General features: G+C 35.2%; 1 protein-coding gene across 1 annotated transcript in view; it reads right to left on the bottom strand.

Moving 5' to 3' along the window:
• The window catches only part of COL4A5 (collagen type IV alpha 5 chain), a gene marked incomplete at its 3' end in the record, with an annotated part of 264450 nt that overhangs the window by 99919 nt on the left and 140964 nt on the right, over positions 1–23567 (bottom strand). Inside the window, exons 5-19 of the mRNA XM_082610613.1 lie at positions 22183–22227; positions 22035–22097; positions 19417–19470; positions 18742–18768; positions 15932–16012; positions 14130–14192; positions 12468–12503; positions 12334–12375; positions 12082–12174; positions 10402–10455; positions 10249–10305; positions 9919–9963; positions 8303–8356; positions 6695–6736; positions 4542–4674 (exon numbers count right to left, since the gene is read on the bottom strand). Of these exons, the coding sequence (XP_082466739.1) occupies positions 4542–4674; positions 6695–6736; positions 8303–8356; positions 9919–9963; positions 10249–10305; positions 10402–10455; positions 12082–12174; positions 12334–12375; positions 12468–12503; positions 14130–14192; positions 15932–16012; positions 18742–18768; positions 19417–19470; positions 22035–22097; positions 22183–22227 (889 nt within the window). The remainder of the gene's footprint in view (positions 1–4541; positions 4675–6694; positions 6737–8302; positions 8357–9918; positions 9964–10248; positions 10306–10401; positions 10456–12081; positions 12175–12333; positions 12376–12467; positions 12504–14129; positions 14193–15931; positions 16013–18741; positions 18769–19416; positions 19471–22034; positions 22098–22182; positions 22228–23567) is intronic.

Genomic DNA, 23567 nt, shown 5'->3' with positions numbered 1-23567 from the left:
GTGCATGTGCCATTTTGAATTGTGGTTTTCTCTGGGTATATGCCCAGTAGTGGGATTGCTGGGTCATATGGTAGTTCTATTTTTAGTTTTTTAAGGAACCTCCATACTGTTCTCCACAGTGGTTGTATCAATTTACATTCCCACCAACAGTGCAAGAGGGTTCCCTTTTCTCCACACCCTCTCCAGCATTTGTTGTTTGTAGATTTTCTGATGATGCCCATTCTAACTGGTGTGAGGTTCTACCTCATTGTAGTTTTGATTTGCATTTCTCTAATAATTAGCGATGTTGAGCAGCTTTTCATGTGCCTCTTGGCCATCTGTATTTCTTCTTTGGAGAAATGTCTATTTAGGTCTTCAAGACAGTTCCCTTTTAATCTTAGGGTTTTTTTAAAAAATAAATTTATTTATTTATTTACTTGTTTATGTATGACTATGTTGAGTCTTCGTTGCTGAGTGTGGGCTTTCTCTAGTTGTGGCGAGCAGGGGCTGCTCTTCGTTGTGGTGCATGGGCTTCTCATTGTAGTGGCTTCTCTTGTTGCCCAGCACAGGCTCTAGGTGCGTGGGCTCAGGACTTGTGATGCATGGGCTTAGCTGCTCCATGGCATGTGGGATCTTCCTGGACCAGGGTTCGAACCCATGTCCCCTGCATTGGCAGGCAGATTCTTAACCACTGCGCCACCAGGGAAGTCCCTAATGTTAGTTTAAGATTTTTTTTTCCTTTTAAAAATGAATAAGTATTGAATTTTACTGTTTTCTTTGCATCTATTGGCCTATTCTCTTTTAATATGTCAATGTGGTCAATTACAGTGATGTTGAACCATCCTTGCAATCTTAGGGTAAAATCTATTTGGTCATAATATCATATTGTTTAATATACTTCTGGATTGATTTGATAATATTTTATTTAAGATTGTTACGTCCACATTCATAAATGATATTGAACTATAGTTATTTCCAGTGTATCTCCTTGGTGGTTTGGTACTGATACTGCTAAACTGAATTTCCTTTTTAAAAAAATGTTCTGAAACAGTTTATAAACTATGAGAATCACCTGCTCAAGAACTTGGTAGATTTCATCCATAAAACTCTATAAAACCACCCACAAAACCAATGCTTTTTCATGGAGACCATTAACGTTTCAAAATCTTCTATGGTAATTGATCTACTTAGGTGTCCTACTTTCTCGGGAAAATTGTATTACTTTATGTTTTCTGTTTCATAAGGAACGTATATTTCACCTAGAATTTAAAATATATTGACATAGTTTTATAGTTTTGTTGTAATCTAAAAATTTTAATTGTATTTATGGTAATAATATTTTTTCTTTACTGATTTTATTTGTGCCTTCTCTTCCCTTTATCTTGATCATATTTTATTTTTACCTTTCTCAAGTTTTTCCATCTATTTTGTTTGTGCTTTTTTGTGCTTTTTTTAAAATTTGTATTGGAGTATAGTTGATTTACAATATTGTGTTAGTTTCAGATGTACAGCAAAGTGAATCAGTTATACATATACATATATCCACTCTTTTTTAGATTCTTTTCCCATATAGGCCATTACAGAGTACTGAGTAGTGTTCCCTGTGCTATACTGTAGGTACTTGTTAGTCATCTATTTTGTATACAGTAGTGTATATATGTCAATCCCAATCTCCCAATTTATCCCTCCCCCCCTTTGCCCCCTGATAACCATAAGTTTGTTTTCTACATCTGTAACTCTATTTCTGTTTTGTAGATAAGTTCATTGGTAGCCTTTTTTTAGATTCCACATATAAGCGCTATCATATGATATTTGTCTTCCTCTGTCTGACTTATTTCACTCAGTATGACAATCTCTAGGTCCACGCATGTTGCTGCAAATGGCATGTGCTTGTTTTATTTCTTATTATTTTTCCAACTTAGTTCATTTATTTTCAGTATCTCTAATTTTGTGATAAATTAAGGGTACAATGAGTTTTGATACGAGGTTGTTTATTTAGCATTTAGTAGTTCATCATCTCCATTTCTGTATTCTCTTTACCTCTAGAGTTATTTAGAAATATGCACTTTAATATACAAATATTTGGTGCTTTTTGTTGTTAATTTCTGACTTCATTTCACTGTGGTCACAGAGCATGGCCCGCATATAATTTTAAAAGATTTTTTCTGGTCTAATAGAGTCAATTTCTATAAATGCTTCATGTGTGTTTGAAAAGAATGTACATTCTCTGCTGCACACACAGTTTTTCTCTCTCCCCCATAAATACAGCTTAATTGTGTTGCTCAAATCATTTATATCCTTATTTGTTTTTCACTTACTTGATATATTGGGGAGTTGCCAAATTATCCCTTGTAGTTTATCAGTTTTCATTTTACATATTCAAAGCTATATTTTTAGATACATAAGTTTAGTGACCTTTATATCAGTGTGGTATAAGTTGTCTATTTATCCATGTGAAAATTTTGTTTTTTAATGCATTTTTTTCATTGAACTCCATTTCATACTGTATTAGAATTGCTAAACCAGCTTTCCTTTTGGTAGCATTTGCTTAATATCTTCCCATTGCTTTATTTTCAAATTTTCTATGTTGTTTTACTTTAGATATGTCTACTGTGCACAGCATACAGATATTTTTATTCCAATTTTATTTTAGTTTTTGTCTACTAATCAGTGTTTAGTCCTTTCACATTTATTGGAGTTGCTGATTTATTTTTAACTTCTTCTTGTCATTTTATTTATTTTTTTCTATTTATTCAGGTTTTTCTGTGTCTGTTTTGTCCCAATCCTAATCTGTGTGACATACATCCAGCTTTTTGGTCATCTTCTTTCCTCAACAAGTAAGTAATGTATATTCTTTCTATTCTTTTCTAGTGGTTACTATTAAAATGTTTAACCTATGTACTAAAACTTATATTTTCTGAAAAACTTAAGAGAGTTAATAATATTTATATTCTCTCCCTCTAACAAGACAAAAAACCTTATCATTCACTTCTCCATTCTCTCTGTATGTCCATATCCTGTGTTAGTCATGTGTACAATTATACTTCCATATTGTTACTTAAAATATTTGTTATTTTTTATGATCCATACTTATTTAGACTTAAAATACTTTATCAATATCTTTCTTAACCACTGGTTCTTGTATCTTACCCACCCCCACCGCCAACTTCATCCTGAATTTATTGTCTTCTTCTTGGAGTAAAACCTCCAGTAACTATTTCAGAGAAGATCTGGAGGTAGTAAACTTTCTAAGCATCCCATCTTCACACTAGGATGATAGTTTGATGTAATATAGAATCTCAAATTCATAGTTATTTTTCCTTATTACTTTGAAAATGTGCTCCATTATCTTCCTCTTATTCTCACTGTTTTGTAGGTGATCTGCCTTTGCTCTCAGACAGTTTTTAAGAATTTCTTTTTACCCTTAAATTCTAAAATGTCCCTAAAATGTGTCTAGTTACGTATTTTTGTATTATTATTTTACTTTTGCTTTGTAATTCATAAGCCTTTTCACAGGGAATCACTTTTTAATAGATAGAAGTTCTCAGCCATTAATTTTTCAAATATTGCTTCTTGCCCTATTCTCTCCTTGAACTCCTTCATGCTGGATTTTGGGACTTCTAGGTTTATCCTTTGTGCGTCTTAAATTTTATTTAATACTAGCTAACACTTTAACTTTTCTGCTACATCCTTGGAGAATTCCTTATCTCAATTTTCCAGACACAGTATGTGTTTAGTCCATTACCTTGAAGCTCGAAATCCAAAGTGCATACTTAGAGCAAAATGGGACCCACAATTTATTCTCTTTCTCCTTGGGAGGAACACTGAGTGTCACTCATCTCATCATGTTAATATTTCATTAGCCAAATATTTTTGAAGGAAAAGTAACCATAATTTATTATACATGTATGTGTGACAGATACTGTGGATGTTTTTTCAACTTTTACATAAATCCTTACTATCACCTCATTTCACAGAACATCCAAATAAACACGCTAAACAAGGGTACTGCTCAGTTTGTGGCCAAATTAGAAATGTTCTACTATACTGTGTATCTTCAACAAAGGAATGATATACAACTCAGTATTGAGCTCCAAGATTTTACTGCACAGCAAAATCACCATGGGGATTTCTAGGTAGATGTTTCTGGAATTCTAAGTGGATAGTGCTATTTACTATATAAAAATACAGTAAATCTTATATAACTAGGCATTATTAGCACAATGTTCCCTTTCATAACAGCATGAAAGGTATAATGATTAATTTTTGGATCACAGTACTGTTTGGTGTAATTTATTAATAACAAAAGGTAGAAATGGTATTTTTTTAGGGTAAAAGGACACTATTCAAATAACTTTTCATTTTTCTTTTTTTTTTAAAGTACAGGTAAGAAACTTGGTGAGAAAAGCTATAGTAAGAGTTGAGAAGTTTCTGTCCATTAAAAAATACCTCTGTCTTCTACGGCCATGATCACCCTGGAACTAGTATGATAATGCTGTATACTTGGATTAGCAAAGATACTATAAATTCAAGGCTATTAAGTACAGCACAGTCTCTTTTACCTGGAGGTCCAGGAAGGCCAGGTGGACCCTGTATTCCAGGAAATCCTCGCTCTCCTTTTTCTCCAGGCAAGCCAGGTAACCCAATGTTTCCTTTTTCTCCTACAGTTACACCAGTTCCAGGCCTAGGAATTACCTTTATTATGAAAGAAAAAAATAAAGGAATTCAAAGAGGAAGAGACTTGTTCTTCTGCAAATAACCTAGCAGCTACATATGATTACAGTGTATCATTGTCACAAAGTGTTCAGATGCAAAATCATCAAGACTACTTACGAAGATTGTGAGTCATATTCTATGTTACTTCTATGCTTCAACAGATTAGAAAATGTTCAATGCCAGTACTAATATTACCACTCTCCTGAGCCCCAGACTTACAGAGCTAGAATTATGTTTGATGTCTCTTATCTTATAATTCACATTCGATTCATTCCAATCACCTGAGCCTGATAATTCTTTACTAAAAATGTCTCTCCAATGTGTCCCTTTCTTTCTTGTTGCAACAGCTTCTATCCTTACCTTACACTTGGACTAACAGAAGCAACTCTGAGCTTGTCCCATTTAATCCAGATCTACTACTTGGACACACTTCCTCAAGAACCAATTTTTCTGTGTTACTTATCCTGTTGAAGGATTCAAAATTGTTCACTACTTCTTACTATATCTGATGTCACTTTTAATGCTGGACTCTGTCAAGTTACTTCTCACTCCCAATACCTCTCTCACCTGTTTCACGTCCTGAATGACCTTTTAGGAGAGTGAGGTCTGATTATAACCAGTTCATGCATCTTGCAGATTCCTGCTTTTGCCTTTGAATATGCCATTCTAAACATCTATAATGCCTTCCCCCAATCTTTCTCTTTGTCAACCCATATTTCTTTCTTCTTCTTAAAAAAGAAAAAAAGAAATAAAAAAGAAAACACATCTCTACCAGGAAGGCTTTACTAATTAAAATCAACTAGCTGATCATTCCCTTTCTATCTTCTTAGAACCTTATGCCTAAATAATTTTACATTAAATAATCTAAATATAAAGAAATTAACTTCATAGAGCTATAAAGTAAGCTTTACATTTAAGAAACTATCAGTTTGAGACAGAAATCATCACCTACTGGCAAAGTGCGATATTTATCCTGGCTCTTTTGGATATAAGAAATATTCAGACAAATGGACACTGAAATCTGTGGGACCTAGAATTGGGATAGTAGTTCAAAAGGGGAAGTGAGCTGTTGGATTGGATTGCACTCTCAAAATTTCCATTTCTTCTGATGTTCATCAAAATTTTATTTCATTTTTCAGAGAAATTGCTTCTTAGAGAAGTAAAACTCTGATTTTAAAATGAAAGTGAATAAAAATTGTCTAAGATCTTCTTTAACTACCTCCTCATTAGATTTGGTAAAGTACCAAGTATCAATATCTGACACTCACTATGGACAAAAATAATTAATGTTATTCAAATGTCTGAACATATAGGTTTTATGGCACTTGACCCTTTGCAGCTTCAGTGCAGCCTAAAGTCAAGAGTCTTAGCAAATTTCAATGATAGGAAAACCAATATGTCAACTGTAACAGTGACATTTTATTCTTAATAAGAATGAAAATATATTTGACTAGAATTTCATGGTGAATGCAAACATGACAGAAGATTTGTAAACCCCTCAACTATTCTTTTACAGAGCAGTTTCCTACATTTCTGATTAAGAGCCCCTAGAAAGCAGACACTCAGGGAAGAAAGAGGTGTGAATCAGACAATTACAAATTGAGAAAACCTATTAAGACCAAATCCATCTTTCCCCTGAGCTCTGCAGGGGAAAGGACCAATCCCCTAGTTCCCCAACACTTTCTTTTTTTGAAACTTTGTAAGCAACACTTGCACCACCTGCTGGTTACTTGAGAAATGATTTGGCAATCATGAGGCAAAACAACCTAATGCCGTAATTTTGGACCTTTATTATGGAGAAGTAATATACAGGTAGAACAATGCAAAGACTTCGAGGTCAACATCACTGAAGTTTTGGATGTAAAGACTTTTAAGCCAGGAAAAGTTGATCTTGGAATTTTGTGTTCTATGAGGAAAAGGTACGGAGTATATAATTAAAACATGAAAATTAAAATGCACTAATAAATTTAATAAATAAAAACTGAAACAAAAAACTTACAAGTCCAGGAGGCCCAGTTGGGCCAATGTCACCTTTCTGGCCCTGTTCAATACAATTGTAAAACAGGTTAGTAAAAATCACATGAAAACATCAATTTCCTCAAAGATATAACAGATAACTATGTTTCATAAAGACCCAGAAATCCATAATAAAATATCTCAAAGAGAAATACAAAATGAGGTAATGAAACAGTACTTAGCTAAGCCTAGGAAGACCTGCGATGTTGTCTCAGATTTACAATCTCTATGATGCTGACTAAATCAATTAACTTCTCTGCCTTATATATAGACCAGACTTCTAAGGTATGTCTAGCTGTAACATCCTTTGATTTTAAGATTCCTATTTTCCAGCAAACTATAAATACTCTATAAAGAAGATGCTGATTTACAAACTGGTAGCACTAGAATCAGCTATAATCATTACATTTGTGTTTTTTACATTTAGCCATGTTCCGTTTCAAAAAACTTGTCAACGGCATAAATTTAGTGTCATTTCCATCAGTGACAGATATTTTAGAGCTGATGGACTTAACTATCATCAGGAACAGTTAATAAATCATAATTACTTTTGTGACTTTGCTCTTAGAATCTAATGAAAGACAAATTCAGACAAAACTGTTTACCCTTAACCAGTAGCTACAACAGCTGAAGAACACAGTATTCAACTGTTACTCTACTGGCCAAGACCCAAGAATAAATATCTCTCTCACACCTCTGTTCTCATTCTAGACTTGTTCATAGGAACCTTTCATCTATCTATAAACTCCTTTTAGTTTAAGAAGATACTCTATTCTATAACTTTACTTACACTAGAAAAATAAAATTCTATTCTCTGAGTATTTATTATCTTCCTTTATTCTAGCTGTGCCTCTAAAGCCAAGCTAGAACTTGGATCTAGTTTGGAGATAAACCACCATTCAAACGTGTGCCCTCTGGGTACATTCAAGTTTGTAACACCTTTCCCTCCTTGCCTGCAGAACAAAGCTTTTCAGTTTTGGTTTTCATAGAAAGCAATTAAAGATCAGAGAGATTGGAAAACTGGATGTTTTGTGATTTGCTATAAATAGGAGAACTGTGTGCTTCATACATTCTTTCAAAGTCACTTTTAAAATAGGCTGCTAAATAAATGACTTCAGTCAGTCTGTATAGCCAAATGAAAAAACAACAAAGAATTAGCCACAGACTTCCACACAATGACTACATAGAGAATGGAAATGTTTAGTGGCAACATTCTAAATTCACAACTATATAAGCCTTTTTAGTATGAGGACCTGACTAAAATAGTGCTGAATCCTCTTTCTGGAGAACAAAAGTTTTGCCGATACATGCTCAAAGCAAAGGCATCAACTTTTAACAATGGAAATGCTAAAGTTAAACATTTCTCCATGTATTTCTATCACATGGACTGTGATTTAGAATAGTGAGTGAAAATTTAGAGGAACTGGTATAACAGAAAAGGGAGCAACACCAAAAGATGGATAAAGAAGGTATGTTTTGAATACAAAAGCTAGTTATTTAGAATTTTTTCATTTATAACTCAAACTTGGGCAAGAAAATGATTGTACTAACTGGAATAAAACCAGTCACTTGAAAGTGTTAAAATTCTTACCTTTTCTCCATCCCTTCCTGGTTCACCAGGGTAACCAGGATCACCAGGCAAACCCTTTAAAACATGGAAGACAGAGTGACATCAGCAAAAATGGTGGAGTAATTAGGACCTCCAAAAATCCTCTCCTCCATGAAAGCAACAAGGACACTTGCAAAAACGGTCAGAGTCAACCTTTTTAGAACTCTAGAAATTAACCAAAGGCTTGCAGCAATCCAGGAAGTGTTTCTTGAAAAAAAAATAATAAAAGATTGAATCTTGGTGAGAACACAGAGGTTTGTGGCTCTATTCCCATCACACTTCCTCAGCTCCACAGTAGCCTTGAAAACCAACAGCTCACAATCAAGGTAAAAACCAGCAGCACAGCAGCAACTGGAAGGGAAAGAACCAGGTTGAAGCTTCTTCAAAGCCCCATTCCCAGAGAATTGTCATTTTTGACCTGTCTGGTGGTTCCCAAAAAGATCCCACTTGCATGGCTATGTTTATTTGACCTAATTTTATTTCTCTCACTGCAAACAGAGAAAAGCGTTTTCCCTGGGGATATCAGTCAAAAACAATCAGAGGCAATTGCTGAACATCATGGCTGCCTAAATCACTGTTCCAAAGGAAGCCAGTAACTGAGGTCCTGAATTTAACCCCACCTTATGCCATTTTATATGTTTAAGCCATTGGTGAATCTAGAGTTTATAAGCTGAGGACTGCCTGTTTAGGAAAATCATCTGGAAATCAATTTATCTGACTTTATAACTTCCAGTCTTGTTAAGAATGCTCCCTTTCCTTCAGAATAGTCTCCAAATTTCATCAAATTTTCCATCTGTCCTGGAAAACCTCTTTTAACATCTATGGTGGATACTCTTGAAACTGAGGCTGCCTGAAATAGTGTTCCTGGACTTGCATATTTTATTTTCCTCTTTTTTTGGTAGCAATTAGAATTATATGTCAAAACTTTTACTGAAAAAACTTACATTCACACAAAAAATAGTATGTGAATGTTTTTAGGAGTTTATTCATGATGGCCAAAACCAGAAACAACCAAAATATCCTTCAATGGGTAAATGCATAAACAAACATTGGTACATCCATATAACCACATACTGGTCAGCAATTAAAAGTTAATGAACTATTGATATACAGTACAGTGCGTTATGCTATATGAAAGAATTCTGATTCAAAAAGCTATACACAATATGACTCCATTTATATGCCACTCTGGAATAGGCAGCATTATATGGATGGAGAACAGATCAGTTGTTTCCAGGGGCTTTGGGGAAGGGTAGGGAATAGCTACAAAGGATCGTGAGGGAACTTTTGAGGGGATGGAACTATTTTTTATTATGGAGATCGTTACACAACTGTATGTGTTTAGCAAAATACACAGAACTGTACACTAAAAATGGTTCATTTTACTGTATACAAATTATATCTCAATAAATCTGACAAAAATCTGTCTTGAAAAACAGAGAAATTTCAAATTCACATTCAGAAAAGAAAGAAAACTAAATTTCTATTAATTTAAACTATTTCCAAACCCAAGCTTCTTTGCCATCCTGCTTCTTTACCAACGTGTACAAATGTTGCCATTTTATTTTTGAGGGAAGGGATAGACTTTAAATACTCACTGGAATTCCTGGTTGGCCATTCTCTCCATCTTTGCCCGGTTTACCCTATAGGATTCAAGGAAATGTAAGAATATATACTTGTTATTTGGAAATATAAGGTTAAAGAATATAACAAGTTTTTCCTGCCTGGGACTCTCTTAAGTAGACTTTTTGGACTTCAGTGTTATAAGAAATAAATGAATATGTCAGTCATGACATTTTGAGGCAATGAAAGCAGGATTTAAGAGGAAAAAAAGAAAATGACCTACATGTGCACGTGCACCGGCATGCGCACACACACAGACATATTTAAAATATTTTGCAAAGAGTATTAATAGCTGTAACACTTACTCTTTTGCCAGGCTCTCCTTGCTCACCCTTCTCACCTTTCACACCACCTGGAGGACCCTGTACACACAAAAGTAATTTTACATTGGTTCATGGAGTACTATGTGTCAATATCAATTTACATTAAATGATGCTAAAGAATTTTAGGTTACTTACTGGAGGACCACGTATCCCTGGAGGTCCAGGAGGCCCTTGGTCACCAGGGAGTCCCTATGTAGTAGTAGGGAGAAGGAAAGCAATATAAATACTGTTAGTACTAGAGCTAGCTAGGAACACTTTTAACAAGCTGAACTACAAACTCATGTAATATAACCAAAGATAAGATGTTTCAAATTCAAAGTTGAAATCTACTAGGCAAAAAATCTAGAGCCATCTTTGCTCATTTCAGCTAATTTTTAGGACAAGCCAAGTTTTGAGGTAAATAGCAAGAAAACACTTCAAATTAAAGTATTAATGATTTTTTTTGAGTTTATTTATTTTATTTTTGGTTGTGTTGGTTCCTTGTTGCTGCACGCAGGCTTTCTCTAGTTGTGGTGAGTGGGGGCTACTCTTCGTTGCAGTGCTAGGGCTTCTCATTGCGGTGGCTTCTCTTGTTGTGAAGCACAGGCTCTAGGTGCGTGGGGTTCAGTAGTTGTGACACGCAGACTCAGTTGTGGCTCACGGGCTCTAGAGCACAGGCTCAGTAGTTGTGGCACCCGGGCTTAGTTGCTCCATGGCATGTGGGATCTTCCCGGACCACGGCTCAAACCCGTGTCCCCTGCATTGGCAGGCGGATTCTTAACCACTGCGCCACCAGGGAAGTCCCAAAAGTATTAATGGTTTTTTATTCTTATAAAATATTTTATAAAAGGCAAGGGTACCTAAAACTTGGAGATTTGGGAGCTATATAACACACATACATTTTGGCAGAGATTTAAATGGCCCAATATATATTGATGGTAGAGTTTCAGTATAATTTGTCCTTTATTCTTAACTTTCATATTAGCATTTAAGTGAAACAACAGTGCACACACTCTATTGAAGGGTGAGCCACTATTCTATAAAAGATGTGTTTGATCCCCTCATCTACTCTAGTAGAAGCAAGGTATCAGAAAATTATTTCTAAAAATGACAAGATTTTATACAGTAATACCATCTTTCTCCCTGCATATCAGTGAAATGTAGAGAACACAGTCATCTAAAACAATGATAGTCTATCTTACCATGACTTGATTTTGTATATAAAGGTATTATTCATAATAGCCAAAAATGGAGAAAAATCCAAGTGCCCATCAACTGTTGAATTAATAAATAAAATGTGGAATATACACACATAGGAATATTATTCAGCCATAAAAATGAACAAAGTACCAATGCATGCTACAACACGGATGAACTTGAAAACATTATAATAAATAAAAGAAACCAGACAGAGAAGGCCGTATATTATATGATTCCATTTATAAAAATTACCAAAATAGGCAAATCTACAGAGCCAAAAATTAGATTGGTGGTTGCCCAGGGCTCGAGAGTTTGGGGAGAAATGGGGAGTCACAACTAACTGGTATGGGGTTTAGTTGGAGGGGGCTCATGAGAATGTTCTAAAATTAAATTGTAGTGGTGGTTTCACCACCCTGTGAATATACTAAAAAAGTATGTAATTGTGCCCTTTAAACGGGTGAATTGTATGGTATATAAAGTTTATCTCAATCAAGTTATTTTAAAATTTTAATAATCTCAAATCCTTGTTATTTTAAAAGGACTTTCACATATAACCTTATTCCAGCTTGTAATGCATTTTAATGGAATGCTACTTTCATAGCAAGATATTCATTGATTTCCTCCCTACATACTCACCTGATCTCCTTTCTGAAACTCTACATCAATTGGTCTTTTCTGTTCACTGATCTGCCCAGGTGGCCCAGGGGGGCCCTGAAGACCTTGCTCACCCTGTTTGCAAGATAAAATAAGAAAGTGATATTTCATAGTTTAAACAGACAATAATATAACATGTAAGCTAAGACAGTTGCAGGAAGCAAAAACACAAGTTCAAATGACTATGAAAGGAAAAAACTGAGGACTAAATAAGCAACTTTCTTCTTTACTCACCTTTTCACCCTTGGGTCCCTGGAAATTTAAGCCCATATTCCCCTGAAGAGAGAGATTTCAATTTAAAACCTCATTGACAGTAACAAAAATAATCCACACCAAATAAAAGATGTAAAAAAAAAAAAGAAAACTACCTTTGGTCCTGGAAGTCCTGGTGGGCCAGGAGGGCCCTAAGAATAAAACATAGAAAAGGGAAAAAAGTGTTATATTAATGAGTATATTAAAAATTATTTGGTTTCATAAAAAGTGAGGACTGAGAAAGCCCTTCAAAATAATATTTCCTGGGTTTTTTTTCTCATTGCTTTCTAGTCAGAGACACACATTTAAATTGATTTAAAGAAACTAGATGATTGTGGAGACTTCTCATGACAGGCTACAAGTGGGTGGGGGAAGAAATGCAAGGATAGGTAGAGGCAGAGGAGTAGCACTCGTGCCAAAAATCAATACAAAAATTAATCTCAACAAACATCAAATTTATCATATCAGAATTATAGGTTAACTTTAGGTACCATAAGACAATTAACTGTCTAGTTCTCAAAAGCATGTGTTTACTTTTTTATTCCAGTTTTATTTTATATAATCTTTGTATATTTGAGAATGTTTCAAGGTTTGAAAAGTTAAATTGGCATTTGTCTGCCCAAGTATATCACTTCTTGATGTCAGCTGACCTATTTATTTACATATTGTACCTTGGTGGCATTTCTAAGACTTTGCTTCATCTGTTGAATCAGGGTTAATTGCAGGGACATTAAGAAGTACAGAGTGAATCTGTTATGTGGTCACAAGAGTTAACGGAATTCAAGGTGTAACAATACACCTAGGGTAGGCCAGGGTTGTAAATAACAGAGTTAGGAAAAAGTGCCATGGTCCAGAATCTCATGTTTTGCAAGACACCTACAACTAAAACAAGCTAAACTCAGAGGTTTTCTAATCCTCTACCAAAGATTTCTAAAAAAGCCAAAATCACAATCTTTTTCTGGTAGATCTTCTAGTATTTATCGAATGTTATTTCCTTCATTCATGAATAGAGGACCAATTTTCACAAGCAAAAATGTACACTCTATAAAGGTATAATGAAAACTGTCACTTAAATATATGGTAGATGAGAGATAGAGTGGCATATGAGAAATTACTTTGACTGAAGTACAATTTTCTTGCCTTTTTAAGAGGGCAACAGCAGAGCTCTAAGTCTAAAACATGACTTGAATGAAATCTAAGTATTTCAGGGGTAAAGGTACTTACAATTTATTAGAGTAGAAAATGTAAGTGACCATACAGGTAGTAAAGTAAGAGAACTGGTTGCACATTCAGGGTCTTTATAAGTTTTTTGCTTCTTTCCTGGGAATACCAATCCTTATCCCATTGCACAGTGATTCACTACCCTCACCAATCCTACTGTTTTGTAACAGATCCTTAAGAAATGAGAGCCAATTTTTTTGTGAATACCTGTTTTGTGAATACCTCTTTAACAGCAAACCACAGCTTGAAGAAACATATTTCATCAAGTGACTAAAGAACTGTCTTAGAAGACTTCATAAGATGGCCAGAACTGACAAAATATTTTAAATCTTTCCTTTTGTTTACTTCATTTTTTCCATCTATAAAATGGAGCTATTACTTAGCATATATATTGTTCACCATAACACTGTAAAATCTCCCATAAATAAGAAAATTTAAGAAAACTATAGATCATGAACACTGTAAATACATTATAATTTCAAGTAATACAAATAATATTAATATTTGTGAAAGAAATCAAAAGAAAAGGAGAAATGAAATTACAGAAGCAAGCTTACCATCAAACCTGGTGGTCCTAGGGGACCAATTGGCCCTGGTATACCAGGGGGACCAGCTGGGCCCTGTTACAAAGGAAGTAAAGAAAAGGATGAGAAAAAAACTCTCACTGTATTGTATAAAAAGCTAAATGGATGAAATTCTAACTTCAGTTGCCAGAATTCTGTTCTACAAGTCTATAATTTTGAAGTGTTATAAGTAGAATTTTAAAATGTAGACGAATAAAAGCATTAAATAACTATAAAGAAATTCAACTAAACAGAATGGGTGCATTAGAAAACTTATGTTTTACAGTGGTACATAACAAATGCGGGACAAACACATAGTAAGGAAGTTTTAAAATATAAAGCAATAATGATGGGCATTTAGTGGGGCTTTTATGCTAGAAATGGGAAGAGAAAGGCTACTAGATTCAAGGTAGTTTCTCTAATTTTAAAATAAAAATAAATAAGATTAAAGACAAAGAGTGAAGTGGGAATAACTGGGACAAAAGATAAGGGAATGATGTAACTGTTTTGGAACACAATTTGGCATCTTAAGAAGTTGAAATTTTGACTGCCCTGAAATCTAGTAATTTTATATCTAGGTATAAATCCTGGATTATTCTGTAATTTAAAAAAATCTCAAAACAACCCAAATATCCAACAATAGGAGATCAGAGAAACAAATTCTAGTATATTCAAATGAGGACTGTTATACGGAAGTGAAACTGAATGAACTACAGCCACATACAATAATATGGATGAATCTTAACATATCAAATAGAAAAAGTTGGAGAAAACTACACATAAATTTTGTATTATTTCAAAAACTAAATACTCTTGTTTAAAGATATATGCATATATAATAAAACTATTTTTAAGAAGCAATGGAAAACCCAGAATGGTAGTCACGTCTTGGGAGAACGCAGAAGGATGTGGCTGCCAAGGAAACCACAGGTTGATTCAAAATTATTTGTAATGTTCTAGTTCTTAAACACTGTGTTGGGTTCATAAGTGTTCATTTGGTTGTTATGCTTCATAACCTACATATATTTTTCATGTATTCTGATATTTTCAAATATAACATAATACAAATTTATAAGATATAAAAGATTGGGAGTACTTAAGAACATATGGATGGGTTATATCAAGTATGGAATGAGAAGGTGGCTAATGAAAAATGTTCCTGAAATTGTATCTTAGTGATCAAATACTAGAAAGTGCTGGTTTTTATTTTTGGCAAAGGGATCAATCTTCATGAAAAATAAACCTCAAGGAATTAATTTCCTAACCTATAAATTCCCAAAAGTTATTGTTGTCTCCATGTATGTTATGTGTAGGCTGACATGACTATTTTTTCTGAAGATTATACTTGATGTTCACTATGTATAAATTTTATTCTTTTAGCTTTCAAAATATGTTCATGTTATATATAACTGATAATGTTACAAATTATGTCTTCTAATATCTTAAATGGAAAACCCACAATTTTTATTTTTAATCAGACCATTTACTCCTACCACCCTACTGATCCCCACAGCATAGGAATAAGAATATAGAAGCCTATTTCTGCTGCGAAACCCCAAAACAAAAATTTCCATGGAAACTGGACTGAGAGTTAAAAGAACAAAGCAGCGCTTCTTAAAATTCTCCCTGGTCCAGAATACTTTTATTTTCACGTACAAGGTACCTGCAATATCTATCAAACCTCAGGTGATAATTTCTATAACTAAAATAGAGAGTATTAAAGGCTGAGGATAAAAAAGAGATGCTGTGGTCTGATTTAATCAGTATAGCAAAGAAGAAAATCACCAGATGCTTACTTGTATTCCAGGAGGACCGGGAAATCCTGGATTACCCTTTGGACCTGGCAGTGATGACATAATTATACTACCTGGTTCTCCCTGAAAGAAATCATCAATGGAAATTGTAAGTAATAGTTATGATACATGAAAACTGGCAAGAACACAAAAAAGTAATCTGAGAATTCAATCTGTCACAGAAGTGTCCCCAAAGATTAGGTGATCTCAGTAATTAACATGAATAAATTTACCTTTTAAAGGAAAATGAGGAAGTGGCCAGAGTACACTGAAGTACAGTCGATTTATTAAGAACCTGTCATACCTTTAGTTACTCATTCATTAAAAACATTTATTAAATATAAATATTTGCCAAGAATTGTGTTAGACTTTGGATGCTTTGTAGTGAAGAAGATAAACAAGACTTCTGTTCTTATTGTGCTAATAATATACTGGGGAAATTCAGACCATAATGCATAAACAAATAAGATGACAAAATTTTCTGTTTAGGACTATAAAGGAAAACTACATGGTACATGATAAAGAAACAGTGGAGGGCTTCCCTGGTGATGCAGCGGTTAAGAATCTGCCTGCCAATGCAGGGGACATGGGTTCAAGCTCTGGTCCGGGAAGATCCCGCATGCCAAAGAGCAACTAAGCCCGTGCGCCACAACTACTGAGCCTGCGCTCTAGAGCCTGTGAGCCACAACTACCGAAGCCTGTGTGCCTAGAGCCTGTGCTCTGCAACAAGAGAAGCCACCACAATAAGAAGCCCATGCACCCCAATGAAGAGTAGCCCCCGCTCACCACAACTAGAGAAAGCCCACGTGCAGCAACGAAGACCCAACACAGCCAAAAATAAATTTAAAAAAAAAGAAACAGTGGAGGACTAAAAAGAAATAATAATTATGTGACGTGGTGGAGGGGCTAACTATCGTTATAATGGTGATCACATTACAAAATATAAATGTATCAAATTAACATGTTGTACACCTTAAATTTACACAATGTTATATATCAAATATATTTCAACTAAAAAAAAGAAATAGTGGAGGAAATTAGTTTGGGTAGTAAAGAAGGGCAATTTATGAAGTTAACATTCATGCTGAGATCTAAAGGATAATAAGGAGTCAGCCAGGTGAAGATGGAGGAAGAGCATTAGGCAGTGTAAGCAGCATGAACAAAGGACCCAGAAAGAGAAGAGCTTGTCACATTCAAATAACTTAATGCAGACAGGTGTGATCAGTGAGCCAAAGGAAAAGTGGTTTAAGATACGGCTGGAATATGGGGCAAAGACCAGAATATGCAGGTCTTACAGGCAATGGAAAAGAATGTGAACTGTATCTTAGATGCAGTGGAAAGCCCTTGAAGGTTCATCAGGAGGGAGATTATTTTTTTTTTCATTTTGTGAGAGTCCTTTATTATGCAGAAACTTCTTATATTCTTAGTGTATCCTGACTGATACTGACTCAACATTATTTAGGATCACGGCTTTTGGACTGTTGTATCTTTTGGTATGAAATGACATTATGCAATAGAAAGGCAATCTATTTGCTGGCAAACATGTCATTCAAATCAAATATTCTGTCTTGCTGTCCCACACCAGAAACAGAGCCAGGTCTGGCATTAGGAGCCATGGAGGCGGCAAAAACCTCTCTTATGGGATTCAAGGTTTCTCCAAAAGTTCTGTGCTTCATAACAAGGAGGGAGATTAAATTATTGATTTACATTTTTAAAAGATCATTCTTGGCTGCTCTGTACAGAATAAATCAGGCTGGGAGGTGAGGGGGTGTGAAAAAAGAAACTAGTTAAGAGGCTACTACCTAGTCCATTGAGGCATTATGATTAGTGTGATGGCAGTGGAAATGAATAAAAGTGGATGAATTTATGATATATTTTACAAGCAAAATTAACAGTATTTAGAGATAGCATGGAATGAGGAGCTGTGTGAAGAAGTAGAAAATGCAAATACTAACTCTCAGGCTTTGATACATGCAAAAGTGTACATGATAGAGATACAAATTTTAGAGATGGGGAAAACAGGAGGAACAGGTTCATTTGGGGGTCTGGGTTAACTTTGAGCATGTTAATTTGAATGTCTGGGAGATATTTGAGTGGAGATGTCAGGGAGGCTGTTTAATACATGCATCTAACTCAGAAGAAAATTCTGTTTTAGACAAAGAAACATAGGTGCTCCATAACTGGACAGCAATCAATAACATGAGCATTAAAAATATTGCTAGGCATAGAAGAGAAGAAGGAGTCAGGACTGTGTCCTGATACCTGCTGGATAGAATAACATGAGCTTGCATAGAAGACTACAGAATGACCAGAGATGCATAAGAAAAATCAGGAAACGGTAGCGTCTCAGAAGCCAGAGATAAAGAATATTTCTAGAGGGAGCAGGTGGTCAACTGTGGTGGTCCAGTGGCTGAGACTCTGCGCTCCCAATGCATGAGGCCTGGGTTCTATCCCTGGTCAGGGAACTTGATCCCACATGCCGCAATTAAGAGTTCGCATTCCACAACTAAAAATCAAAGATCCCATGTGCCACAGCTAAGATCCTGTGCAGCCAAATAAATAAATAAATATTTAAAAAATGTAATGTAGAAATGTGAGTCTGATATACACATTTGCAAGTGTATCAGCCCATAAAAGGTATTTAAAGCCATGAGAACAAAGGAGACTACTTAAGGAGAGCTCATAAGTGTGCACTTGCACAACTTCTAGAAGCATCCATTTTAAGACAGAAGTCAGAGACATATCTGATTGAAGATGCAGGCTTTCTAAATATTTTATTCAAAATGTTTACCTTCCCAACATGAGATGCTTACCTTCATACCTGGGATCCCAGGAGGTCCCTATTATAAAAAAGAAAAGTGATTATTTTATATACATGAGAGAGGAGCAAGCAAAAGAACACAAATTGAATAGACTACTGTAAGATCATTCTGAGTACAAGGTATCTTAAGATACTTAGAGATGATATTTATATTAAATACCACAGAATCTTTAGTTTTACAGAGCAGAGAGCTCTGTGTATTACTAACTTGTTTTATAAAATATCCTCTTCTTGGGCTTCCCTGGTGGCACAGTGTTAAGAATCTGCCTGCCAATGCAGGGGACATGGGTTCGAGCCCTGGTCTGGGAAGATCCCACATGCCACAGAGCAACTAAGCCCGTGTGCCACAACTACTGAGCCTGCGCTCTAGAGCCCGTGAGCCACAACTACTGAGCCTGCATGCCTAGAGCTCACGCACCGCAACAAAGAGTAGCCCCCGCTCGCCACAACTAGAGAAAGCCTGCATGCGTCAACGAAGACCCAACACAGCCATAAATAAGCAAACAAATAAATAAATAAATAAATTTAATATGAAAAAATCCTCTTCTAGTTTACTATTTCAAAATGTACTACTTTGTTCCACATGAATGCACTGAGCTCACTTTCTACAGTTCTGCTTCTTCTGTTAATTCCTGTATTCATTATAATCCCAAATTTTATAACTTACTGGAGGACCCTGTAAACCAGGAAAACCGGGACTGCCTGGAAATCCACGTTCTCCCTAGAAGGAGTTAAAAATAAAGAGTGTGAGGAATAAAAAACAAAGCGTAGCTATACCAACAAACAATGACTTATTGAAAAGATTTCTGTAAAAGCCATTTTGAAACATACCAGATTGCCAAAAATTCATTAGCCTTCACTTTCCAACTTCTTCAATATCAACCATCCATATCAATTCAGCCTTCTAAGATACTTTTATCTCTACTCATCAATCCCAATCAGAAATAAAGAAAAAATATTCTACCTTAGTCATTTTCTTCTGACAAATCCATTTTGAGACAATCATACCACAGATTCCTGGCCATCATCACATTTAATAGTTAATGATCTGCCCCAATTTCCTGCCCATGTATTATATAGATTTTTATTTTAACTGCCCTATTGCATTTTTCTTTTATCGTAAACTATTTCAAATTATTTTTGTAAAGAGGAAAAGATGATAAGTAAGAACGCCATTAATATCACCAAGAGGACAATAATAGCAATAGTTCTAGCAATTGCAAGTCATTATGTTCTCTAGGCACCCAATTTTTCTCACTCCCTTTTGTAAAGTACTAATATGGACATTTGGTTTAGAAAACAAAAGCTAAAATTGCTGTAGAAGAACCCCAATGCAACCTCCTTTCAAATACCTATATGCCATAGTAATCTTAGAAACATCCTCGTCAGAGGCTGAAAAGAGTAAAATGATTACAGCTATATGCCTTTGACTTATTGTCCAATATCCCTCTCTCCACCACTTTTTTACACATGGACAAAGTAGGCCCAGAGAGAAAGGGAGTGGTCTGTACACTGAGTTTAGAAGACAGAAAACGAAACAACCCATGTATTCTGGCTCCATCTCTAGGGTTCGTTCTATTAGTTACGTAGTTAGAAATATAATAAACCATTTAATCTGAAAGTATACATAATAAATCCATTTTCAAAAACTTTGTTGCTCACATAATTGGAGACCTCAAACACAAACTAATCATGAGATCTTCTAAGGTGCTGCTTTAACAAAAAGAAAGAAAAAGATCCCTTTAATCACATAGCATACTATACTCATTGTAGATACATCTGGTCTTCAAAATTAAAACTGGCTAGTGGTCTGTTGCTCAAGGCGTGCTGGCAAAAATCAAACAAGTTACCAGAATAGGCATACAAATGTAGCCTACTTTAACATGCAATGTGCCATGCAAACTAATTCCACATTGGTTCTATCACTGTAGGGTCACCCAAAGCAGAAATGAACACAACTAAGCCTCACAAACCCAAAATCAATATCAAAATGATAATAATAATAATAAATAATGGCATTATTATTATTATTATTATTATTATTGGCAAGGGTCACAACGACTTGAGAGAAATATTGGAGGTAAAAATATTTTATTGCCTTCAAGTATATACTACAATGATTATCACAAAACGTGGCCTCCCATAATGCAAAATAGTTTGTTCAAGTTATTTTAAATATATGCCCTAATATAAAATATGACACATGTCATTAGTTAGAAAAACCTAGGGTATTTCATAAATAGTTTCACTGAATATTATGTGCAAAATGGAAATGCCAAAAGGATATACAGAAAATAATAATATGTTTCATTAACCTATAGGAAAATGAGAAAAGTGAGGGAAGAAGCAGAAACAATAATATGTAAGCTTTTAAAAAGAGCAGATTTTCCTTTTTTTTTTCTTGCTTTCACTTTATATTAAATCCAAATAGTTGGATTTAGGATTGACTAAAGATAAGAAAAGTGGGTCAGTAAACAATGTTTGTAGTATGTGAAGTTTTAGTTTTTCACTTGTTAAATTCATTATTTTCACTTATGGAGAAGTTTCAGGTTTCATACTAATAGTTTATGGTAAAAACTGATGTGATATATTACATATCGATTTTTTTTTTTTTTTTTTTTTTCTTTTTGCGGTATGCGGGCCTCTCACTGCTGCGGCCTCTCCCGTTGCGGAGCACAGGCTCCGGACGCGCAGGCCCAGCGGCCATGGCTCACGGGCCCAGCCGCTCCGCGGCATATGGGATCCTCCCAGACCGGGGCACGAACCCGTATCCCCTGCATCGGCAGGCGGACTCTCAACCACTGCGCCACCAGGGAGGCCCACATATCGATTTTTAAGACTTTTCTTAAGGAAGTTATTAGGCAAGGTAAAGAAGTTTTAAGAATATGAAAGATTTGAAAACTTAAATTGTATCTAGTTTTTTAAAAAAGGCAAAGCTAATGAATGACATTTGCAAGTATTACTCTTAACAACCGATACAATATTTGAAACATATATATCCTAATTCCTTTTTAACTCTCATCTTACTTTACACTAAAGTCAAAAAAAAAAAAGTATTTGGTAAGTAATCTTCAACCCAATGCAATATCCCAGCTAATTACACAAGCTTCAAGAATTACTGATGTTTCAATATATTGAAAATGTTAACTGAGAACATATCCTATGTCTGTCCTAGACATGAAGCGACTATATCTCTTCTTTGACATTCTTCATATTGATTCCTTGAAATTTTTAAGTCTATTATTATCAAGCATATTGCCTAAGATTAATTCAAAGAAATCTCACCTTGGTTCCATTGCATCCGGGGATGCCTTGAGGTCCTGGGGCCCCATCATGGCCTGGCATTCCCTTTGAAAAGGGATATAACACATGTATAATATTTCTTAGGTTACTTTTTAAGGGATTTTAAAATAAGAAGCCAAATCCTACTTACGGGAAGACCTGGTGTCCCTGGAAATCCAGGAAGTCCAGGAGGACCCTATAAAAGAAATAAATTCCTTGAATCAAATAACAATCAGTAACAATAAAATAATATCCTACCTAAGGGAATTATGAGAATTACATTTAGAATAGCAATGGACAAAATGTGTTTCATTGATTATTACCACTCGTTCTTTTAAACACTATAGAAAAAATTCCTATATGTGTTTAAAAATCTCTTTTATAGAAAACTATAGAAGAAAGCTCCTATTTGAGGGAGCATTGCCTTTATTTCACTCAGTAGGAGCAGGCAAATTAGTGGATGAAAGGTCTTTTCTAAAAGACAAAGTGATTCTCCCAGGTTTGTGATAAATATTGAATTCAGCAGGGTATGGGTATGTGGCAAATATATCTGCCCCTGAGAACATCAATGTGATCACCCCCAAAATCCTTTAATCAAATCCCCCTGTCAGGATTGGCAAAAATACAAGTTTGACAAAACTCTCTGTAGGTGAGGCTATGGGGAAAAGGTACTCTCATACAACTGCTAATGGGATTTAAACACCATGGAGAGAAATTTGGAAATACCTAACAAAATTACACATGTATTTATTTACTCTTTGAAGGAATTCATTTCTAAGAATCTATCCCAAAGGTACACAAGAAATTATGAAACAAAATATGAAATTCAAGGTTACTGACTGAAGCATTATTATAGCTAAAGTCTAGAAATGGCCGTATAACCATATTTATAGCTAAAGGTTAGAAACCTTTAGGTTTCTAACCTAAATAGGGACATGACTAAATAAATAGGGACATGACTAAATAAATTATGGTACATCCGCATAATATAAAACTATGCAGCTGTTAAAAAGAATGAGAAAAATCTCTGTACACTGAAATATGTAGTGATCTCCAGGATATAATGTTAAGCAAAAGAAACAAAGTGTAAGTAGTGTACATAATACACTAACTTTTTTTTTTCTTCTTCTTCTTTTTTTTTTTTTTTTGCGGTACCCGGGCCTCTCACTGTTGTGGCCTCTCCCATTGCAGAGCACAGGCTCCGGACGCGCAGGATCAGCAGCCATGGCTCACGGGCCCAGCCGCTCCACGGCATGTGGGATCTTCCCGGACCAGGGCACGAACCTGTGTCCCCTGCATCGGCAGGCGGACCCTCAACCACCACGCCACCAGGGAAGCCCTACACTAATTTTTTATAGCAAGGGTAGCGATACTAAACAATGAAAGGAAAAACAGAAAATAATAAAAATGATTACCTCTGGGGGAAGGAGGAAAGAGAATAGGGAGATGGAAGGAAGCATAGGTAGCATCTCTGACTATACCTTGTCTTATAGAACAATGTAAATGTTTTAAATAATGAAAAAATTAGAAAGCGGT

The sequence above is a fragment of the Mesoplodon mirus genome (assembly GCF_964341445.2).
Source record: "Mesoplodon mirus genome assembly, chromosome: X".
In the NCBI taxonomy this organism is placed as follows: Eukaryota; Metazoa; Chordata; class Mammalia; order Artiodactyla; family Ziphiidae; genus Mesoplodon; species Mesoplodon mirus.
The sequence above is the reverse complement of the archived record's forward strand: the minus strand, read 5'-3'. Positions and strand labels throughout refer to the sequence as shown.